This window comes from Saccoglossus kowalevskii, chromosome 22, assembly GCF_978046115.1.
Source record: "Saccoglossus kowalevskii chromosome 22, keSacKowa6.1, whole genome shotgun sequence".
Lineage (NCBI taxonomy): Eukaryota > Metazoa > Hemichordata > Enteropneusta > Harrimaniidae > Saccoglossus > Saccoglossus kowalevskii.
In genome coordinates, this window is record NC_140662.1 from 27,098,574 (window position 1) to 27,124,387 (window position 25,814).

A 25,814-nucleotide genomic window follows, 5' to 3' on the forward strand; every position below is an offset into this window, starting at 1 on the left:
ACGGTCGAATTTTTCAGAATAGAAATCAGCAAATGAAAAAATGGGGATGATAGACAGTGTGCTTCGTTAGTTTTTAAAAAAAATGCAATGTCCGTCAATTGACGTAAACTTCCCCATGTTTCACAGTAAAAGCTTAGGTCGTGGCCGAGTTGTACGCTAAACAACTCAAAATCAAAACAAAGTCATCAATCAGTGAGTATTATGACAAGGAAAACAAAACATCAAGACGCGGAGGAGAGGTCAGCACAAAATTAGGTCAAAAGACAAAGCTGTCTCGCACTACCTAGGAAAACTTGCGAATGTTCGAAGTACAGGTACCCATTGGACAAAAGATACATGGAAGTTTAGCAAACTATCTCCCTGACCCAGTGCAATGTATCCGGTTAGAATAGAAAGCTCACGTGTCCCTTATTTGAGGGACCAGATTCTGCCATAACTTCGCCCTTGGATTAAAAAAATAAAATGGGATTTAAGAAAATAAAATGGGACTTTTAAGGTGTATTTTGTGTAACATTAACATATTTAAATAAGCTATGATAATTTGAACACGTTGGCATCATCCAGCTTTTTGATTGGTTAATTAGCGATTTGACCTAAGAGAACATAGCGGATATCCTACAGCATCAAACATTTATACGAGACCGGAATCATTCGCTTACGACGAAACTAAGTTGACTTTTATTTGTATTTCATAACAATTCAACGAATTTATTTTGTGTACATTATTATAATCACTACTGAGTAATAATCAACAATTCAGAAACGCAGCATGCCGAGATTTTTGTGTTTGTTTTTATTTGAAACTTCGTTTCTTTAGAATATATTTTCGTTACCAATAAAAAAAAATTTCTCAGTCAGTCAGAAACGGGAAAGTCCCGTTTGAACGCTCACATCGTTTTTTTTTTTTTTTCGTTTTGGGGAAAACCAAAACTGGTCGCAATTTTTGAATAAGAATGAGTCGTCAATTTTCAATGAAGTCGAAAAATTTGGAGGTAAATAAAATACCGAAACCCGGAAAATAACCAGGCGTCCGAATTTTTAGAGGGGTCGAAATTTTGGAGTTTTTACGGTAATATCATGTATGATGTATGTGTTAAGTTTGATTGTGATTGGTCCAGGCATTTCTAAGATACAGGTCCGGACCCACGCACGGACGCACACATGCACGCACACTGCGTCCGAACGGGGACTAAAAAATAGCTCCTAGACGCTTTGACCTTTTGTTTTGAAATTTTCACAAATGATTGACAATGTGTTTATCTTCAAAACGTCGTTGGGGCATTGTTTTTGGTTGTACAGTGTTACAACAATCGTACAGACAACTAGCCTGGGTGTTAATTTATGCATAAACTTGAAGTAGTGAAATTTGGGCTGCTGCCCTGCAAAATTGACAATGGCGCTTTCTTCATAGTAAACAGATGTACCCATAAGCCAATTTTGACAGGAAACAGAAGCATGGTTTAGGAGCTAATTTTTTTAAAATCACTTTTGACCAAAAAAGCACATTTTTGTGCATATTTCAAACTACAGTGTCCATATTCATATTAAAATTCATACAATAAGCTTTCCGAAAATATATAGTTTTGTGGACAAGGGAGGTCATCTTGGTTTCCTAATTAACTAATTAAAATACCTGTCAGGTAAACTGCATCTCTACCTTAACAGCAGTAATTTCAAATTATATAAATTATTACAAAATTTTGTTTTGAACTTTGATGACTACTGCTGGCACTGTTACAGTACTAGATGTGTGACCATCAGTGGTTATAACCTTGAACTACCAGGACGCACGACCTTCAGGGGACATAATAGCAAATTCCAGTGGTCATTTAAGCTAAAATTTCCAGAACAGGTATCATTCAGAGATTACTTGTATGAGGTAATCCTCCAAGTTCATATTATAAACTTTGTCTTTTTTTTATTTTACCTGAACTTTATGTTTCTCATCATCAATTTTTGCACGACTGATATTACTACGTTGGCCAGTCACGTCAGACCAATAAACATATCCTTCCTGTACGTCAAAGTCCAATGCCACAGCATTAATCAAATCTTGTAAAACAAAGTCGTAATCCTGGCCTGGTCGGTAAAGTCCAAGTTTCCTGATGTAGTAACGATTGGAGAATAACAGAAAAGGTTCCTCATTGGTTGCATGCTTACAGGTGTGACCATTTGGTTCTAACTCATAACCATGAGTACAATAACAACGAAAACTTCCAATATCGTTGTGACAAAGTTGGCTGCACGGTAAAGTGACGTTTTCACACTCATTAAAATCTGCAAAAATGCAAAAAAATTGTGAAATATTATGAACTGTAATGCCTTGATGTAAATATATATATAAACTAACAAACAAACAAACAAAATACATCAGCATCATGGCATCAGCGATAATAATTTAGAATTGTGACCAAAATCACCAATAACTGGGCCATGATTGGTTGACTACAGTCATGTGACTACAATCAACCAATCAGGCATAATGGAGTGATTAAAGTTCATTGAATCAATAGAGATAGTACATTCAAAGCAGGCAATACATAATATGACCATGATTGACCAATCAGAAGAAACAATATAAATCACATGAGGAAGCTCATCCAATCAAAATACATACCTTTACATGTTATCCCATCTTTATCTAAGCTGTACCCTTCAGGACATAAACATTTATACCCAGAAATTCTGTCATCACATATATGACTGCAGCCACCATTATCATGAGCACATTCATTGATGCCACAATGGAGTTCGTCAGAGTCACAGTCATTCGCACCATTACAGACTTGATGTTCAGCAATACACTGTCCATCAGAACAACGGTACTCGTCATCAGAACAATCAGATGTTTCTATAAAACATCAAAAAACAATTGTAACTACACAAGTTCATCTTTTTTAGTCATGTACCTTTAATTACATGTAGTACTAAACAGACACTAATAATATTAGGTCAAATCCCTTATTCCGGCATCAGCTGGCAGTTTCCACACAAGTTCTCTTGTACCTTAGTATTTAGTTTCCACCAATTGTGCTGCAACATTTCACACAGTTAAATAAATTTTGATTTGAACATACTCATTGGCTACAAAACTTCATCAAAACGTTAAAATAATACGGTGAAAATTATTGGGTATCTTGAGGAAGGTGACAAAAATTTACATTAACATTCAAAGGTTTTATGTATATTGACTGCAAATTTTAATTACATTTCACAATCAATAAGCAATGAAGAATAGAAACTAGCACCATATATACTTACTACAGTTTGGGTTGGTATCAGCCTCATCTGAGAAATCATGACAATCATTATCGCCATCACACTGCCACTGGCTTGGAATACAACGACTGTTAGCACAACGAAACTGGTTTGAATCACAATCTGGGAAGACACATGTACGGGGCTCATCAGAAGAGTCACCACAGTCATCGTCATGATCACATACCCACGATTCAGAAATACATCTTCCATTTGAACATTGGTGTTCACCATCTTCACAAAGACGCGAATCTATTAAAAGAAAAATTTAAATAATTAAATGTATGTTGTAGATGTAATCATGAATGGTCTACTCCCTTCATTGGCAATTGCCCTATACATATGTGACAAGTTTATGAATTGACTGATGTTCTATTATTAAATATAGTTTGTTTTACAATGTATTTGCTCCATTAGTAACGCATGCACTTAATATGTGAATAGCAGAGGTGTCAAAAGGTATACAATAAATGCAACTGTTGGCTTACATGTACTTCTAGTGAAGATGTTCTTTTAATAGACCAAATATGGTATATTTTTTAGAAATATTTAATAAGTTAGTGTGATGATTGCTACATAATTTACTCACATCTCAATCTGACATGTTTGTAAATACAACAATTCTGTAATTAAGGCGAACTATTGACAGCTGTGATATGAGAATGAGAACCAATGAAACAATAAGGTGAGGGACATCTCATCTGAACATTGCAGCCATAGCAACAACTAAGAAAATATGAGAAACTTACGACATCCAGTATCAGGATGTTCATCAGAAGCATCCCCACAATCATTGTCTCCATCACAAACCCACGCAGATGGGATACAACGTCGTGCTTCAACACATCGGAAGTGTTCGGCATCACACGTGACTTGTGTACAATTGTGTTTCGAACCATCTTCATCAGAGTTATCACCACAGTCATCATCGTTATCACAGATCCACCGATTTGGGATACATTTTTGATTGTCACAGGTATAATGGTCCTCACCACATGCAAAATTACAATCGTGGTGTTCGTCAGAACCGTCTCCACAATCATCATCCCCATCACATTCCCATGATGGGGGTACACATCGGCCACTATCACAACGGAAATACAGAGGGGGACAAGTCAACAATGAAGGCCCTGCAGCTGTGAATAAATGAGATCAAGATATTGAACTGGTCATTAAAAAATGAACAGTGCCTTCTAGCATGTCTAGTGCCCCCTAGCGACTATCTTCTAACAAACTATAAATTAGAATAAATTGGGTAATAGAGAAATAAAAATACATGTGTAACTTAACTAGATACTTGAATAGCTCGTTTTTTTTTATAATTTTTTTTTCAATTTTGCCCCAGATGGACTTAACTGGCTACAGGTACATGTTAAAAAATAATAATGCAAATTCATTTTTTGTGAAAAGAAAAAAAAGCGGACTTTGCCATTCAAAGGGTTAAAAGTTAAAAGTCAATTATCTTACAACCACATCCTTCTTCGTCCGAGCTATCACCACAGTCATCTTCACCATCACATCGCCATTCTGGTAAAATACACTGTGTTGTACGTTTACAATTGATGTAAGTCGGTATCAGCTGACCAATTGGGATCGTGAAGCCTCTTGGGCGGTATGCGGCGCAGTCAACAGGATCTGCAGTCATGGAATTCAACATTATGTCAAACATTTAAAACTTTATTTCCTGGGTTTCCCACAGTCATTAACTTATTGACCAAATCATGGAATCAAAAACACATAAATTCAGTCAATTCATATCCAAAAAATAATTTACTTTAGTACAACATTATCTTGCTGCACAAGTGATCAAGGAAGTTACCAGATAATATTATTGTTCACTGATACATACCGCAACCAATTTCATCAGATGCGTCCTGACAGTCCAAATCTTGGTCACAGCGGAATTCCATACTAATACACCTATCATTACCACATTGGAACTCACCATCTCCACAGACAGTGGCAACTGAAATAGTAAATGTAAGAAAATTTATGTTTTGGGTGCACTAAATATTCAGATGATGGTTAATTCACAACTTGTGATTTAACTCTCTTATGTATACATAAAGTTGAACCAAGCAACTACATATTTTACAGGATGAATATTGTACAGGTATCATTACATGACAGAATCCCTGTTCTATAGTAAACAGTAGTACCGGTAAACAGGTTGAAACGGCTGAACAGACAAATTCATTCCCCTTTTTAAACTATGTCTGAGTAGGAACTAAAAAAACTGCCAAGTAATGATCAAATAAATAAGATCTATGAAAGAGATCTAAAACTTATTTTAATATTGCATGCCTTCACTTTCACACACATATGTAATTATGTGAGAGTAAAATCCAAACATCAATAATGGACCAGTAATAAACATAGTAATCCTGATTATGATTGAAATATGTGACAATACATGTAGAAGTAGATAAATCAATAAATACTCATTTTATGGTTTTGTAGAAATGAGGACATCAAAAGGATGCTTTAATATTCTAAAGTAATAAATCTGGCAGAGGAAATCCTAAACGATTTCTGCCAACAGTTTGTTTGCAAAATAGAATTAAAAAGATTAATCAGTATTTGCTTTCCCAGTGTATGTGTAACATTAATGCCATCTTTGTAAACTCCACAGTGAGATCCTCATCTCAATTCCTGATTCTCAAATTAATAGCATTTGAAAAATGAACATGCAAATTATCTTTGGCTATAGTAAAATATTTTCTTGGGTATTTTTTTTTGGGGGGGGGGGGGGGTTGAAAAACTGTCACGGTCATATTTACTCAGTAAAACACATGTTTCAACTGGTAATTCTCAGCTGTCTTGTATAGTTCTTTTAGCTGCCCCCTTTTGTACCCACCCACATTCACTTCGCTATAATTTAAAAACTATTTCAAATATGCCTCTGTCTTCTTCCGGGGTTGTTTGTCGATTGTTCTTCTGAGCATTTATATTTTCATTCAACCCTCACGCATGATAGGTGGGTTACATATATGCAAGTACATCACGTCTGTTGGTAATTCAAGAATCAGGAAGTGCAATGGAAATACAATACGGGATGCCATAAAATTATACAAATGACTACACTCAAATAACTCATCCATTAGTACAGATCTACACATTGTACATACCACAGTCATGTTCATCACTACCATCACCACAATGGTTTGCGCCATCACATTTGAAATTTTCTAAGATGCACCGCCCGTTGTCACAGGAAAAGTAGTTACTACGGCAACTACGTGTTGCTGAAGAGAAATAGAAACACACAATGATAACTAACAACATTCACATTCATATTATTATTTTATCTCCAGATGCAAAAGATATCATCCATCTCATTTGTAACCATAGCAACCTACCACAGTAAGTTTGATCTTCGTCACTTCCATCATCACATTCTTCAATTCTATCACATGTGAATTCATAAGGAATGCAAGCACCATCATTACACTTGAACTCTAGGTTGGTACAGTTGAACCCAGCATCGACACAGCGTGTGCCGTCAACAATTTGAAAACCAGTTGGACAAGTACAATGAACTTCTCCACGTGCATCGATATCACACACTCCATTAGAATCGCATCCTCCATTCAACTGTCGACACTTATTGGCATCACCTAGAAAAAAAGAAAGCAAAATGTTTTAAGACCTAGTAAATGTAATCACAGCTTCACCAATCACTGTATAGTTAACAACAACCCTGACAACAAATCCATGGAAACTGTTTTTGCTGTCAGAAGATCAAAACCAAACTTTTTTTTTCAGTAATTTTAAACATGAATAGATCATATATCAATTTACAATTTTTTCCTTTTATGTGTTTCCTTGTCTTTGAAAACATGGAAATACCTTGCATGCATTATGTTGAAAGCTTTAAATGTACACACAAAAAACAAAAAACAAATACAAACTTACAATCTTCTGTGTCGTTAGCAACAGCGACAATACCCATCGGTTGTTGCGCGATGTTGCCACGAAGTACAAGAACTTCTTCACCAGTATACTTGTTGACTCGAATTACAGCACGTCGTACCCAGTCAGTCCAGTATAGATAATTACCATACACTGCTAACCCAAATGAATGCACAGGTTCTCCACTGACAATTACCTGAAATGAATGAAATTACTTTTAAATGTTAGTTATTGAATGACAATATTCAACTCAAGTGCTGTCATTACATGCCGTGTTTGTTGGCTCATTAAAATAGTACTGTAGTAATCTACTTCTGTATTATTGTGACCTTTGGCCTAGTCTTGTCTTGTAATTAATTTTGCGGGCATGCTCAGTAGCGCCTAGCAACCAGGTTCAGTCATCAGTTGGTTAAATAAACAAACCAGTCCTTTCCCTCAGTTAAACTGTCTCATAATTATTCTTTAAGAACATTACAAGTACTAGTACATAGTTTGATTCTAGACATGTCTATGTCATTTAATAAGTGACTGTATGTGCTACGTACTATCAGAAATAGAGGACAAACGTTACATTACGTCCAGAAACCTTACATTTCATGGGACTATGTATGTGTCCCATGGCGCAAAACAGAACATTGTGCTTGTCAAGATTATAAGTTACGCTAAAAACAGAACTGACTCTAACGCAGAATGACCTTTCCGTGCATGAAATAAATCAAATACAGATGACAATGACGCTGTGGTTTTTTGAGGATGTGAATTATTGCGGACACTATCCAATTTCACAATTATGAATTTGTCGCTATCTACTATTTGTTCACTTAATTCTATTTTCAAACATCCTCATAAAATAAAATCATATTTCGTAATGCTTTAGAGACGATCTGAACCCTAAAAATAAACAACAGCTTGGAGGGTGTGAATGAGAGTGGTTTGAAGCCCTGTTTTTATGCAAATTCATATTGTCAAGACTTTGAAACCACGAAAATTGGGTTTTATTCAGGTGGTTTAGGGTGGTGTGGGTTAATCCAGGTTTGAGCCAAATGTTTGAATATGAGATCATCCCCTAGTGATGTTATTTGTAAACTGGATTAATTACTCACCACTCTTTCAGTCCCGTCCAATTTGCATCTTTCCAATTTATCCAATCGTGCATCTGACCAGTACAATCTGGCTGCCTTGTGATCTATGGTCAATCCATTGGGTGTTTGGATATCAGTGTCAATGATGGAGTGCATATCAAATCCACCTTGGAAGGCTTTCATGATACTTGGACTTTCATCATTCCAGTTAGTCCAATACATTCGACTGTCAACATATTGAATAACAGTTTACCTTTTGTTATTGTTTAATATCATACAATGTATATAACAATTCCTGATTCCTGTATAACTCAATGTAATTCTATTTGTGCATACGTAGATGATGAGGTAGGGCAGAAATACAAAACATCAAAAGAACAATAGACATGTAAGCCAGGAAGTCAGTGGCATATTTGAAACAGTTGATACAGGATAGTAGAGTGAGTATAGGTTGGTAGTAAAGGAACAGCTAGAAGGACTATATTAAAGCTGCAAGCAGCATCACAGGGGCCTAAGTATACATGCCATAAATAATGTCAAATGATACACAATTAGTTTGAATGATTAGTACCATGAGGTCGAAATGCAGTTGGTTCCATATATTTATTTGAGATATTAATGTTATGAATATTAATGAGTTCACATGACCATAAATGGTCATCTGTTATTTTAATCAAATCTCTTGTTCATTGTTGTCATAATAACACAGGATTCATCTTCCTAACTGCAACAGTGTTTGAGATACAACGATTATGCATATTAATGAGCCCACATGACCATATATGGTCATGTTATTTTAATCAAATCTCAGGTTCACTGTTGTCATGATAACACAGGAATCATCTTCCTAACTACAACAGTGTTTGAGATATAATGGTTATGCATATTAATGAGTTCACATGACCATATATGGTAATCTGTTATTTTAATGAAATCTCTTGTTCACTGTTGTCATGATAACACAGGAATCATCTTCCTAACTGCAACAGTGCTTGAGATATAGCAGCTATGCATATTAATGAGGTTAGAAGCCCCCACCCCATGGGCACGTAGCCACATGACCTAGCCATATGCCATTCAGGGGAAAGAATGTATCTAAAGAGTAGAATACACGTACAAAATTTTATTCCAATCAGACCAATACAAAACATGTAGTTGCATAATTTCTATTTTCACAAAATTCAAGATGGCGACCAAACCACGTGACTGATCAAAATAATATTATTTTTCTCATATGAAGCTAAGGCCAGGCATGGTAAATATAAAAACATCTAGTAGATTGGTTGACCCACCTCTGAGAAACAAATGCCCAAACTTTTGATCAATTTTCCTTAAAATCCAAGATGGCGGCGAAACCATGTGACTGATCTGAAATTTTTTTTAGGTTTCTGAAAGGGTTAGATAGGGACATGCCATGACGCAATATTTGAGATTAACGCTCAAGTGTGGCATGAGTAAAAAATTACTTCCTGTTGAGAACAAACCCAAAATGGCGGCCAAACCACGTTACCAATCATAACGAATTTCTCAAATCTAAATCTGCTCCATATGTAGAAGCTAAGTACTGTATATGAGAACATTTTACTTGGCGGTTCTGAAGAAGAAGATTTTTAAGTGTTTTTTACCGTTTTTAGGAAAAACAAAATGACGGGAAAAGTCACATGACCACTAAAGTTTTTATTTCTGATATTTATTACACATGAGTTGTACTATACACCATAAAAGAATCTAGACGCCTAGACCCTCAGAAAGTGGTCAAACAGCCACTTCCGGTTTTATTTCAATCCAATATGGCTGCCAAACTAATTGGCCAATCAAAATTCTGAAAGCATGTTGCACCAGTTCATATTAGAGACTATCAGTATAGAGCAAGTTCAGACTATTTGGGACAGTACTTTTCTCAAACGGCTTGACGAAAAAAGTTACGGAAGAAAGAAGAAGAAGAAAGAAGAAAAAAACGAACAATAAGAATAGGGGCCACGCCCTACAGGCTTGGGCCCCTAATAATGCAGCTGAGAATCGTGGATTACCAGTTGAAAAAGACGATTTTTTCACACATAATAAACTTGCTAATTGCTATCAAATCGGGAATCAGGGACTGATTAACGTGCACTCTAACAAGACTGTGTTTGTGGGATCTTGAGTCAAATTAAGTTGGAACAGATTGTTGATGAGAAGAAAAGGCTTTGAAAATTTAAATTACATGTATAAAATCCCTTATTAATGGGCACAAAAAATGTTCTCTTATTTGAGAATAATAATTTGGAACATGATTTGAAATCACGATATTGCTCGAAAGTATTGATTATACTTAAATTCTGTATCTTTCTCTTATTTCTTAGTTAATTTTGGACTGAACAAAGAGAATCAAAAGTTTTCATGACTTTAGTCAACATTTTGGTTGAAAATATAATAAAGTTAGCAGGATTGTTTATAAAATGAAAAGAAAGCAGAGAATACAATGAGAGACTCACATAGACATGCTATAAATAAACCATTTCACAGTGACAGACAAAAGGCAGAGAATACAATGAGAGACTCACATAGGCATGCTATAAATAAACCATTTCACAGTGACAGACAAAAGGCAGAGAATACAATGAGAGACTCACATAGGCATGCTATAAATAAACCATTTCACAGTGACAGACAAAAGGCAGAGAATACAATGAGAGACTCACATAGGCATGCTATAAATAAACCATTTCACAGTGACAGACAAAAGGCAGAGAATACAATGAGAGACTCACATAGGCATGCTATAAATAAACCATTTCACAGTGACAGACAAAAGGCAGAGAATACAATGAGAGACTCACATAGGCATGCTATAAATAAACCATTTCACAGTGACAGACAAAAGGCAGAGAATACAATGAGAGACTCACATAGGCATGCTATAAATAAACCATTTCACAGTGACAGACAAAAGGCAGAGAAAACAATGAGAGACTCACATAGACATGCTATAAATAAACCATTTCACAGTGACAGACAAAAGGCAGAGAATACAATGAGAGACTCACATAGACATGCTATAAATAAACCATTTCACAGTGACAGACAAAAGGCAGAGAAAACAATGAGAGACTCACATAGGCATGCTATAAATAAACCATTCCACAGTGACAGACAAAAGGCAGAGAATACAATGAGAGACTCACATAGGCATGCTATAAATAAACCATTTCACAGTGACAGACAAAAGGCAGAGAATACAATGAGAGACTCACATAGGCATGCTATAAATAAACCATTTCACAGTGACAGACAAAAGGCAGAGAATACAATGAGAGACTCACATAGGCATGCTATAAATAAACCATTTCACAGTGACAGACAAAAGGCAGAGAATACAATGAGAGACTCACATAGGCATGCTATAAATAAACCATTCCACAGTGACAGACAAAAGGCAGAGAATACAATGAGAGACTCACATAGGCATGCTATAAATAAACCATTCCACAGTGACAGACAAAAGGCAGAGAATACAATGAGAGACTCACATAGGCATGCTATAAATAAACCATTCCACAGTGACAGACAAAAGGCAGAGAATACAATGAGAGACTCACATAGGCATGCTATAAATAAACCATTCCACAGTGACAGACAAAAGGCAGAGAATACAATGAGAGACTCACATAGGCATGCTATAAATAAACCATTCCACAGTGACAGACAAAAGGCAGAGAATACAATGAGAGACTCACATAGGCATGCTATAAATAAACCATTCCACAGTGACAGACAAAAGGCAGAGAATACAATGAGAGACTCACATAGGCATGCTATAAATAAACCATTTCACAGTGACAGACAAAAGGCAGAGAATACAATGAGAGACTCACATAGGCATGCTATAAATAAACCATTCCACAGTGACAGACAAAAGGCAGAGAATACAATGAGAGACTCACATAGGCATGCTATAAATAAACCATTCCACAGTGACAGACAAAAGGCAGAGAATACAATGAGAGACTCACATAGGCATGCTATAAATAAACCATTCCACAGTGACAGACAAAAGGCAGAGAATACAATGAGAGACTCACATAGGCATGCTATAAATAAACCATTCCACAGTGACAGACAAAAGGCAGAGAATACAATGAGAGACTCACATAGGCATGCTATAAATAAACCATTCCACAGTGACAGACAAAAGGCAGAGAATACAATGAGAGACTCACATAGGCATGCTATAAATAAACCATTCCACAGTGACAGACAAAAGGCAGAGAATACAATGAGAGACTCACATAGGCATGCTATAAATAAACCATTTCACAGTGACAGACAAAAGGCAGAGAATACAATGAGAGACTCACATAGGCATGCTATAAATAAACCATTCCACAGTGACAGACAAAAGGCAGAGAATACAATGAGAGACTCACATAGGCATGCTATAAATAAACCATTTCACAGTGACAGACAAAAGGCAGAGAATACAATGAGAGACTCACATAGGCATGCTATAAATAAACCATTCCACAGTGACAGACAAAAGGCAGAGAATACAATGAGAGACTCACATAGGCATGCTATAAATAAACCATTTCACAGTGACAGACAAAAGGCAGAGAATACAATGAGAGACTCACATAGGCATGCTATAAATAAACCATTCCACAGTGACAGACAAAAGGCAGAGAATACAATGAGAGACTCACATAGGCATGCTATAAATAAACCATTCCACAGTGACAGACAAAAGGCAGAGAATACAATGAGAGACTCACATAGGCATGCTATAAATAAACCATTTCACAGTGACAGACAAAAGGCAGAGAATACAATGAGAGACTCACATAGGCATGCTATAAATAAACCATTTCACAGTGACAGACAAAAGGCAGAGAATACAATGAGAGACTCACATAGGCATGCTATAAATAAACCATTCCACAGTGACAGACAAAAGGCAGAGAATACAATGAGAGACTCACATAGGCATGCTATAAATAAACCATTCCACAGTGACAGACAAAAGGCAGAGAATACAATGAGAGACTCACATAGGCATGCTATAAATAAACCATTCCACAGTGACAGACAAAAGGCAGAGAATACAATGAGAGACTCACATAGGCATGCTATAAATAAACCATTCCACAGTGACAGACAAAAGGCAGAGAATACAATGAGAGACTCACATAGGCATGCTATAAATAAACCATTCCACAGTGACAGACAAAAGGCAGAGAATACAATGAGAGACTCACATAGGCATGCTATAAATAAACCATTCCACAGTGACAGACAAAAGGCAGAGAATACAATGAGAGACTCACATAGGCATGCTATAAATAAACCATTTCACAGTGACAGACAAAAGGCAGAGAATACAATGAGAGACTCACATAGGCATGCTATAAATAAACCATTCCACAGTGACAGACAAAAGGCAGAGAATACAATGAGAGACTCACATAGGCATGCTATAAATAAACCATTCCACAGTGACAGACAAAAGGCAGAGAATACAATGAGAGACTCACATAGGCATGCTATAAATAAACCATTCCACAGTGACAGACAAAAGGCAGAGAATACAATGAGAGACTCACATAGGCATGCTATAAATAAACCATTCCACAGTGACAGACAAAAGGCAGAGAATACAATGAGAGACTCACATAGGCATGCTATAAATAAACCATTCCACAGTGACAGACAAAAGGCAGAGAATACAATGAGAGACTCACATAGGCATGCTATAAATAAACCATTCCACAGTGACAGACAAAAGGCAGAGAATACAATGAGAGACTCACATAGGCATGCTATAAATAAACCATTTCACAGTGACAGACAAAAGGCAGAGAATACAATGAGAGACTCACATAGGCATGCTATAAATAAACCATTCCACAGTGACAGACAAAAGGCAGAGAATACAATGAGAGACTCACATAGGCATGCTATAAATAAACCATTCCACAGTGACAGACAAAAGGCAGAGAATACAATGAGAGACTCACATAGGCATGCTATAAATAAACCATTCCACAGTGACAGACAAAAGGCAGAGAATACAATGAGAGACTCACATAGGCATGCTATAAATAAACCATTTCACAGTGACAGACAAAAGGCAGAGAATACAATGAGAGACTCACATAGGCATGCTATAAATAAACCATTCCACAGTGACAGACAAAAGGCAGAGAATACAATGAGAGACTCACATAGGCATGCTATAAATAAACCATTTCACAGTGACAGACAAAAGGCAGAGAATACAATGAGAGACTCACATAGGCATGCTATAAATAAACCATTCCACAGTGACAGACAAAAGGCAGAGAATACAATGAGAGACTCACATAGGCATGCTATAAATAAACCATTTCACAGTGACAGACAAAAGGCAGAGAATACAATGAGAGACTCACATAGGCATGCTATAAATAAACCATTCCACAGTGACAGACAAAAGGCAGAGAATACAATGAGAGACTCACATAGGCATGCTATAAATAAACCATTTCACAGTGACAGACAAAAGGCAGAGAATACAATGAGAGACTCACATAGGCATGCTATAAATAAACCATTCCACAGTGACAGACAAAAGGCAGAGAATACAATGAGAGACTCACATAGGCATGCTATAAATAAACCATTTCACAGTGACAGACAAAAGGCAGAGAATACAATGAGAGACTCACATAGGCATGCTATAAATAAACCATTCCACAGTGACAGACAAAAGGCAGAGAATACAATGAGAGACTCACATAGGCATGCTATAAATAAACCATTTCACAGTGACAGACAAAAGGCAGAGAATACAATGAGAGACTCACATAGGCATGCTATAAATAAACCATTTCACAGTGACAGACAAAAGGCAGAGAATACAATGAGAGACTCACATAGGCATGCTATAAATAAACCATTTCACAGTGACAGACAAAAGGCAGAGAATACAATGAGAGACTCACATAGGCATGCTATAAATAAACCATTTCACAGTGACAGACAAAAGGCAGAGAATACAATGAGAGACTCACATAGGCATGCTATAAATAAACCATTCCACAGTGACAGACAAAAGGCAGAGAATACAATGAGAGACTCACATAGGCATGCTATAAATAAACCATTCCACAGTGACAGACAAAAGGCAGAGAATACAATGAGAGACTCACATAGGCATGCTATAAATAAACCATTTCACAGTGACAGACAAAAGGCAGAGAATACAATGAGAGACTCACATAGGCATGCTATAAATAAACCATTTCACAGTGACAGACAAAAGGCAGAGAATACAATGAGAGACTCACATAGGCATGCTATAAATAAACCATTCCACAGTGACAGACAAAAGGCAGAGAATACAATGAGAGACTCACATAGGCATGCTATAAATAAACCATTTCACAGTGACAGACAAAAGGCAGAGAATACAATGAGAGACTCACATAGGCATGCTATAAATAAACCATTTCACAGTGACAGACAAAAGGCAGAGAATACAATGAGAGACTCACATAGGCATGCTATAAATAAACCATTTCACAGTGACAGACAAAAGGCAGAGAATACAATGAGAGACTCACATAGGCATGCTATAAATAAACCATTTCACAGTGACAGACAAAAGGCAGAGAATACAATGAGAGACTCACATAGGCATGCTATAAATAAACCATTTCACAGTGACAGACAAAAGGCAGAGAATACAATGAGAGACTCACATAGGCATGCTATAAATAAACCATTTCACAGTGACAGACAAAAGGCAGAGAATACAATGAGAGACTCACATAGGCATGCTATAAATAAACCATTTCACAGTGACAGACAAAAGGCAGAGAATACAATGAGAGACTCACATAGGCATGCTATAAATAAACCATTCCACAGTGACAGACAAAAGGCAGAGAATACAATGAGAGACTCACATAGGCATGCTATAAATAAACCATTTCACAGTGACAGACAAAAGGCAGAGAATACAATGAGAGACTCACATAGGCATGCTATAAATAAACCATTCCACAGTGACAGACAAAAGGCAGAGAATACAATGAGAGACTCACATAGGCATGCTATAAATAAACCATTTCACAGTGACAGACAAAAGGCAGAGAATACAATGAGAGACTCACATAGGCATGCTATAAATAAACCATTCCACAGTGACAGACAAAAGGCAGAGAATACAATGAGAGACTCACATAGGCATGCTATAAATAAACCATTCCACAGTGACAGACAAAAGGCAGAGAATACAATGAGAGACTCACATAGGCATGCTATAAATAAACCATTCCACAGTGACAGACAAAAGGCAGAGAATACAATGAGAGACTCACATAGGCATGCTATAAATAAACCATTCCACAGTGACAGACAAAAGGCAGAGAATACAATGAGAGACTCACATAGGCATGCTATAAATAAACCATTTCACAGTGACAGACAAAAGGCAGAGAATACAATGAGAGACTCACATAGGCATGCTATAAATAAACCATTCCACAGTGACAGACAAAAGGCAGAGAATACAATGAGAGACTCACATAGGCATGCTATAAATAAACCATTCCACAGTGACAGACAAAAGGCAGAGAATACAATGAGAGACTCACATAGGCATGCTATAAATAAACCATTCCACAGTGACAGACAAAAGGCAGAGAATACAATGAGAGACTCACATAGGCATGCTATAAATAAACCATTTCACAGTGACAGACAAAAGGCAGAGAATACAATGAGAGACTCACATAGGCATGCTATAAATAAACCATTTCACAGTGACAGACAAAAGGCAGAGAATACAATGAGAGACTCACATAGGCATGCTATAAATAAACCATTCCACAGTGACAGACAAAAGGCAGAGAATACAATGAGAGACTCACATAGGCATGCTATAAATAAACCATTCCACAGTGACAGACAAAAGGCAGAGAATACAATGAGAGACTCACATAGGCATGCTATAAATAAACCATTCCACAGTGACAGACAAAAGGCAGAGAATACAATGAGAGACTCACATAGGCATGCTATAAATAAACCATTTCACAGTGACAGACAAAAGGCAGAGAATACAATGAGAGACTCACATAGGCATGCTATAAATAAACCATTTCACAGTGACAGACAAAAGGCAGAGAATACAATGAGAGACTCACATAGGCATGCTATAAATAAACCATTTCACAGTGACAGACAAAAGGCAGAGAATACAATGAGAGACTCACATAGGCATGCTATAAATAAACCATTCCACAGTGACAGACAAAAGGCAGAGAATACAATGAGAGACTCACATAGGCATGCTATAAATAAACCATTCCACAGTGACAGACAAAAGGCAGAGAATACAATGAGAGACTCACATAGGCATGCTATAAATAAACCATTCCACAGTGACAGACAAAAGGCAGAGAATACAATGAGAGACTCACATAGGCATGCTATAAATAAACCATTCCACAGTGACAGACAAAAGGCAGAGAATACAATGAGAGACTCACATAGGCATGCTATAAATAAACCATTTCACAGTGACAGACAAAAGGCAGAGAATACAATGAGAGACTCACATAGGCATGCTATAAATAAACCATTCCACAGTGACAGACAAAAGGCAGAGAATACAATGAGAGACTCACATAGGCATGCTATAAATAAACCATTCCACAGTGACAGACAAAAGGCAGAGAATACAATGAGAGACTCACATAGGCATGCTATAAATAAACCATTCCACAGTGACAGACAAAAGGCAGAGAATACAATGAGAGACTCACATAGGCATGCTATAAATAAACCATTCCACAGTGACAGACAAAAGGCAGAGAATACAATGAGAGACTCACATAGGCATGCTATAAATAAACCATTTCACAGTGACAGACAAAAGGCAGAGAATACAATGAGAGACTCACATAGGCATGCTATAAATAAACCATTCCACAGTGACAGACAAAAGGCAGAGAATACAATGAGAGACTCACATAGGCATGCTATAAATAAACCATTTCACAGTGACAGACAAAAGGCAGAGAATACAATGAGAGACTCACATAGGCATGCTATAAATAAACCATTTCACAGTGACAGACAAAAGGCAGAGAATACAATGAGAGACTCACATAGGCATGCTATAAATAAACCATTTCACAGTGACAGACAAAAGTTTTATATGTTGCATTCTATATTCTGAGAAATAATTATTTATTCTGAGCATGCTCAGTTGCTCTGTCAGTGCAGTAGGAAGAGGTAATTTTGGATGAAAATCTTGAAAAAGACCCACATAGGATTTTCAGATCTGGAAAAAAAAATTATGTGCAAACTCGGCAGAGACTTGTTCATCAACCTGCCAAGTTTCATCGATATCTGCTGCAGAATTTCTGATAAAATGTTGGAGACAGAAAATGGAAAATGGACATTGACAAAACCAGTTTTAGAAAGTCCCCTTTTTAGGCTGCGCCTGAATGGGGACTAATAATAATTTTTCCATCTTACCCTTCGCATATATCTAAAACAATTGATCTTGGATGGTCAGCAGGAGACATTCTGACAACGACATCACGTTCTGCAGACTCGTTTTCAACTGATATCCTATTTACAGTAGAATCACTATATCCTGTCCAGTAAATCTTACGGAATATGGAATCAAACGCAATGTCTTCAGCAGATCCTACATCTAAATATAATATGATTACCAATAAACAAGTATACTCCATATCATTTTAACATGATGGTGAAATACAAAATTGTACAAGTCAGAAAACCTTAAAATGCCAGTCAAAATAATTCAATTAAATTTTTGGCAAAATGTGCTTATTTTTCAAATTCCATTTTCATTTGTAATGTTGAATCAATTATACAAGTTACGACAATCCTTGGCAGCTTTCAAAAAATGTAATAACTGTGTCTAAAATATTTCAATAAGATTTGGTCATCTTTATGTTTTTATATTAACTGCCTGAATATTTGAACTATCAAATTCAGCAAAATGCAAGGTGTTTATATTTTATAAACAAACTGATATTTCAGAATGAGTAATAAAGTTATACACACTTATATCTCAGAAAGAAATGAGATAAAATTCCCAGTCAACATTCACTAGGTACTAATTGTACTTGCTAATTACCTAAAACTTTTAGGACAATTTTCCTTTTTACACAATAAATGTTCAAATTCTGTATTTTACATGGTTTGTGTACATGTATGTTGCAATAGGTCATATATCAAACAGAGTGGTGTGGCGATTTGTTTCTGATTTCACAATACAAAGACATGTGCAAAAAAATAATTTGTGAAAGTCAGTAAGTCATTGTTTTAACCTTTTCACCACCAGTTCCCTCTATTCATCAAAAATTCAAAAATAGTCGCGTTTATAGCCTGCACTTTCCTTCAGAGGGACAAAAACAAGCAGCCTCTCGGCTGAGATAGCTCCGCTGTTAGCAATGCACATTTCAAATAAAGATATCATTAGAAAATGAACAATATGTATAGTATCAAAGCAAGGAGTTGCTGTTTTCAACAAGAATTCAAAAATATCACTTTTCATCAAAAATGACAAAAATAATCATCAAAATTAGATAATTGAAGATATCACCACGAAATTAACAAATCCGAAAGAGGTCAATATGTAGTACCTATATATGTAACATAAAAGCAATCAGATTTGCGGTTTTCAACAAGAAGTCGAAAATATCACTTTTTACCAAAAAATTCAAAAATATTCATCAAAACAAGTCATTGTCAATGACACGTCCCCGTTCCGTTCATATTTGAGTGACATATACATTCAAAGCAGATCATGACCGAAATGCACCTGCATATGTACAACACATTGTGCTAAATCTGAACAAAATCCATCCATGCATGACTGAGATCCGGTTCTGGAATTGTGAAAATATGTGATTTTGATGCATTTTCGGCCTTAAAATGGCCATCATTCCGCTATTGTTAAGCAGATCATGAAACAAATGCACATATCTATTTGTGACATGATGTACCATGTGTGTGTGAAGTTTGAACTTGATCAATCCAGACATGTCTTGGATACGGATCCAGAACTGAATTCTTTAACAAAATGGCCGCCAGCCGGCCATTTCGAACTTGATCCGAAAAAAAAAAAGACGTGCATCAAGGTCCTATTATGTTTAATGTATGTACCAAATTTGAACAAAATCCATCCATGCATAACTGAGATACGGGTCCGGAATGGTGAAAATGTGCGATTTCAATGCATTTTCGGCCTTAAAGCGGCCCCCATTTGGCTATCGTTAATGAGATCATGAAACAAATGCACATACATATTTGTGACATGATGTACCTTGTGTGTGTGAAGTTTGAACTTGATCAATCCAGACATGTCTCGGATACGGATCCAGAACTGAATTCTTTAAAACAAAATGGCCGCCAGTCGGCTATTTCGAACTTGATCCGAAAAAAAAATGACGTGCATCAAGGTCCTATTATGTTTAATGTATGTACCAAATTTGAATGAAATCCGTCCATGCATAACTGAGATCCGGGTCCGGAATGGTGAAAATGTGCGATTTCAATGCATTTTCGGCCTTAAAGCGGCCGCCATTTGGCTATCGTTAATGAGATCATGAAACAAATGCACATACATATTTGTGACATGATGTACCTTGTGTGTGTGAAGTTTGAACTTGATCAATCCAGACATGTCTCGGATACGAATCCAGAACTGAATTCTTTAAAACAAAATGGCCGCCAGTCGGCTATTTCGAACTTGATCCGAAAAAAAAATGACGTGCATCAAGGTCCTATTATGTTTAATGTATGTACCAAATTTGAATGAAATCCGTCCATGCATAACTGAGATCCGGGTCCGGAATGGTGAAAATGTGCGATTTCAATGCATTTTCGGCCTTAAAGCGGCCGCCATTTGGCTATCGTTAATGAGATCATGAAACAAATGCACATACATATTTGTGACATGATGTACCTTGTGTGTGTGAAGTTTGAACTCGATCAATCCAAGCATGTCTCAGATACGGATCCAGAACTGAATTCTTTAAAACAAAATGGCCGCCAGTCGGCCATTTCGAACCCGATCCAAAAAAAAAAATGACGTGCATCAAGGTCCTATTATGTTTAATGTATGTACCAAATTTGAACAAAATCCGTCCATGCATAACTGAGATCCGGGTCCGGAATGGTGAAAATGTGCAATTTTGATGCATTTTCGGCCTTAAAATGGCCGCTATTCGGCTATCGTTAATGAGATCATGAAACAAATGCACATACATATTTGTGACATGATGTACCTTGTGTGTGTGAAGTTTGAACTTGATCAATCCAGACATGTCTCAGATACGGATCCAGAACTGAATTCTTTAAAACAAAATGGCCGCCAGTCGGCCATTTCGAACCCGATCCAAAAAAAAAAATGACGTGCATCAAGGTCCTATTATGTTTAATGTATGTACCAAATTTGAACAAAATCCGTCCATGCATAACTGAGATCCGGGTCCGGAATGGTGAAAATGTGCGATTTTGATGCATTTTCGGCCTTAAAATGGCCGCTATTCGGCTATCGTTAATCGGATCATGAAAAAAATGCATGTGCATATGTCCCATATAAGGTGTGATGTATGAGTGAAGTTTGAACTTAATCGGTCCATGCATGTTCGAGATACAGGTGATCACGGACGCACGGACGCACACAGGGCAAAACATAAGTCCCCGTTTTCGGACTGCGTCCGAACGGGGACTAATTAGAGAATTGAAGATATCATCATGAAATGAACAAATCTGAGAGAGGTCTACCCAAGGTACATATACACCAAGTATCAAAGCATTCAGGCTTTTAGTTTTCAAGAAGAAGTCAAAAAAGTAAAACATTGACACGGACGACGACGGACAATCACTCATATGATAAGCTCCGCTCGACAAAGTCGACAGCGGAGCTAAAAAGTGCAAACAAATTTGTACAAGAATGTCTGGCGATGAAGAGGCTAAAAAATTAGTTATAATTTTATACTATCATACCTGATACGATAACACGATGTCCCGTGCCATCGTAATGAACCGTCTGAATATTGCCCTTTTGAATATCAGTGTAATATATCCTCATCTCGGTAGAGTCGAAAGTAAGACCAATAACATTACGTATATTCTCTTCATCCTCAATAGCGGGATATGGTTGGTTAGGATTGGAATCGTCATAGAGATGGATACTTTTAATGATGGTTCGCTCAGAATACAAGAGGAAAGCATCAAAATCTGGAAAATGACATTAATAAAAGTTAATGAACCTTTAATTCTTTGAGCTGTATAATTTTTCTTCTGCAAAACTTTCCCTATTTTTATGCATTTTCAATATTACTTTGGTTCAGTTTGGACAAAATGGATATAATTTCTTATACTGATCAAAATTTTGGAAAAAACATTTTTGACTTTGAGATTCAAAGCATAATGTGTCCATGAGTAAAAAGACATTTACACGATGACCACCTACCTTCACATGACACACCATCTTCTGCAAGCTTCCCATGTGCACATGTACACTTCCTCTTGTTATTTCCCAAATAAAAGCATAACTGTTCACATCCGCCATTATTGTTACTCTCTGAACAAAGGTTGGTACCTATAATAGAAAATCAACTTGCACCTGTTACCAACCTTACAAGAACTTTCATAAACTACTGCACAGTACCCTTTTAACGCAGTAATTCTTCTTGCCTAAATTTTAGTGCAACTACAAAATTAATTTATAATGAAACATTTTGAGAAAATTTTAGAAAAAATGATACAGCTTTATTTTGTGAGCAGCTACAAAAGGTGAAATTGTCGTTCAAAATACATGTATTAAAGGTCAATGCCATGGGTTAAAGGTTAAAGTTCAATGGTTGTCGTGCAGCATGCATCTCAATTTTCTGTAAACAATGCATTTAACACTTGTTGTATACAAATAAGGCTGTCATGTTTGATATGTGGAGCTGAAAATGACTGTAAATCATTGCTATCCGACAGTTATCTGTCAAAAACTGTACACTACTTTTCCATGCCAATGAAGCATCAAGCATTTGCATTTTTGGCAAGAGAGCCAAAACGGTGGTAACTTGCAATCAAGAGCCAAGAAAATGGTGGTAACTTGCAATCAAGAGCCAAGAAAATGGTGGTAACTTGCAATCAAGAGCCAAGAAAATGGTGGGAATTTGCAATCAAGAGCCAAGAAAATGGTGGTAATTTGCAATCAAAAGCCAAGAAAATGGTGGTAATTTGCAATCAAAAGCCAAGAAAATGGTGGTGACTTCCAATCAAGAGCCAAGAAAATAGAGGGAAACTTGCAATCAAGAGCCAAGAAAATGGTGGTAATTTGCAATCAAAAGCCAAGAAAATGGTTGGAAACTTGCAATCAAGAGCCAAGAAAATGGTGGTAATTTGCAATCAAAAGCCAAGAAAATGGTGGTAATTTGCAATCAAAAGCCAAGAAAATGGTGGTAATTTGCAATCAAGAGCCAAGAAAATGGTGGTAATTTGCAATCAAAAGCCAAGAAAATGGTGGTAATTTGCAATCAAAAGCCAAGAAAATGGTGGTAATTTGCAATCAAGAGCCAAGAAAATGGTGGTAATTTGCAATCAAGAGCCAAGAAAATGGTGGGAATTTGCAATCAAGAGCCAAGAAAATGGTGGGAATTTGCAATCAAAAATGGTGGTCAATGAAGTGTCAGGAATAACAATTCTCACCAAAGTGCTAGAAAGTGTCAGTTTCTCACTTTAATCTCACAATTTTTCACTGAAAGTGTTTATGTTGGACACAGCAACATTTGACTGAATGCAGGGTGTATTACAAATATATGGTGCCATGAATCACTGACAGTTTGAGTCGCTATCTTCCACTAAATTAGGACTACATATGGAAACAGTCTCTAAAGGTTATCATGAAAAACAAAACAGAATTGATCATGGACTTCCGCTACACATCAGTCAATATGATCACTATACTACTTTTGTGCTTACTCATCGATATTCTTGTGATAAAATCATATTATTAGTGTTATAGTATTAGCAATAAATTATTCAATTGACCTTGTTGTCTCTGCGTATTATAAATATGGATATCTTTAATCTTCATCCCCAGTCCTTGACGCACAACTTGCAGATTAGAACCATCATTTTTCTGGGCTCGGTATATCCCACCTCCGTCTTTAGTTCTGAATAAAAAAACAAAATCCAAATAGCAATAAAAAGATAGCAACAGTCGTAAATCAATCTCAATTATGACAAAACCAATCAGTCTTATATATAAGCCAAGATTATAGTCATGTTCAGGCTACACCAAGTACAGACTAAGATTTAAGCTAATCTCATATGTTTGCATATCGGGTAACCCCACTTGCATTCAATGGTTAGCATGGGTTGAGGAATAACCAAACTTGTAATGAATATACAAATCTTCAGTCCTTTCAACTATGATGTTTTTATAAAACAACATTTCCCTGGTTTTCAACGGTTCTTCGACCAGCATTCCACAGCAGCTCGTGCAGAGCCCATAGAAATACATGGTACACGCGTCTTAGATATTTGGCACATTTTGGGAGTTTTTTTCCACAAAGTTTGCTGACCAGATGACATTATTTTCTGATTGTGTACCATTGATTAAATGGTGCAAAAGATGTGGAAAACATGCAAGTTGAAATGCAGGTTAAAATGAGAATCATTGTGTGACACATACCGATCAGTCCAATAGACGGATTTGTTAAAAACAGTGATAGCAAATGGATCCTGAAGATAACTTGCAGAGATTATTTCTTTACGATCACTGCCATCAAATTTAACTCTTTCAATCTTGTCTGTACGTGCATCACACCAGTATAGGTAATCGTTTTCATAATCGATCGTCAAACCATTTGGCCATCCTATGTCTTCTGACACAATCGATTGGCGCTCAGAACCATCCAAGCGAGATCTCTCAATTTTGGGTGCAACACCTGTAATAACACAATTACCAAAGCCATTGTCAGTTGCCAATAGCTTAGTTGTGGGTTTTATCGTTTGCAATCATCAAAAATATGCATATTGTACAATTTTAGAATTTCAGTATTACTCGGGAGTTCTGCACCACGCAAGTAGATTTTTAGACATCCTGAGTATCTTTTAAAACTAGTTTATTGTTGACATGTTCACAAAATAACATCATTTGTTTATATTTTTAACCATGAATCAAGTGGTGATGGGCATACTATAGTATCAATTTTGAACGCAAAGAGAATTAGAATTATGTACATCATAATTATCAAAATCCTATTATTAATTAAATGTTGTTTGTAATAAACACATAATGTAATTTTGAATTCAAAATTTTAACATGTAAATTTGCATGATTGAAATATTGATTCCAGTACTGTAAAATCTGTATTAGAAGCTGCGGTTTCTATTAAAATGGTATATTGCAACAGAATAGATGCGGCATCTAATAGAGCATCCACACACATGAAAAATGGTGAATTTTGGGTTCTAAGTTGATCAAAAAGAATGGGTGCGACTTCTCTTAGGGATGTGGCTTCTAATACAGATTTTATGGTACTTTAT

General features: G+C 36.5%; 1 protein-coding gene across 1 annotated transcript in view; it reads right to left on the bottom strand.

Annotated features, from left to right (window-relative positions):
* The window catches only part of LOC100368132 (prolow-density lipoprotein receptor-related protein 1-like), a 202,734-nt gene that overhangs the window by 53,305 nt on the left and 123,615 nt on the right, over window positions 1-25,814 (bottom strand). Inside the window, exons 41-55 of the mRNA XM_085495859.1 lie at window positions 24,958-25,213; window positions 24,312-24,436; window positions 22,738-22,866; window positions 22,269-22,502; window positions 18,759-18,939; window positions 8,274-8,478; window positions 7,174-7,366; window positions 6,618-6,875; window positions 6,387-6,503; window positions 5,108-5,224; window positions 4,726-4,893; window positions 4,008-4,394; window positions 3,262-3,510; window positions 2,618-2,851; window positions 1,928-2,277 (exon numbers count right to left, since the gene is read on the bottom strand). Of these exons, the coding sequence (XP_085351985.1) occupies window positions 1,928-2,277; window positions 2,618-2,851; window positions 3,262-3,510; window positions 4,008-4,394; window positions 4,726-4,893; window positions 5,108-5,224; window positions 6,387-6,503; window positions 6,618-6,875; window positions 7,174-7,366; window positions 8,274-8,478; window positions 18,759-18,939; window positions 22,269-22,502; window positions 22,738-22,866; window positions 24,312-24,436; window positions 24,958-25,213 (3,203 nt within the window). The remainder of the gene's footprint in view (window positions 1-1,927; window positions 2,278-2,617; window positions 2,852-3,261; window positions 3,511-4,007; window positions 4,395-4,725; window positions 4,894-5,107; window positions 5,225-6,386; window positions 6,504-6,617; window positions 6,876-7,173; window positions 7,367-8,273; window positions 8,479-18,758; window positions 18,940-22,268; window positions 22,503-22,737; window positions 22,867-24,311; window positions 24,437-24,957; window positions 25,214-25,814) is intronic.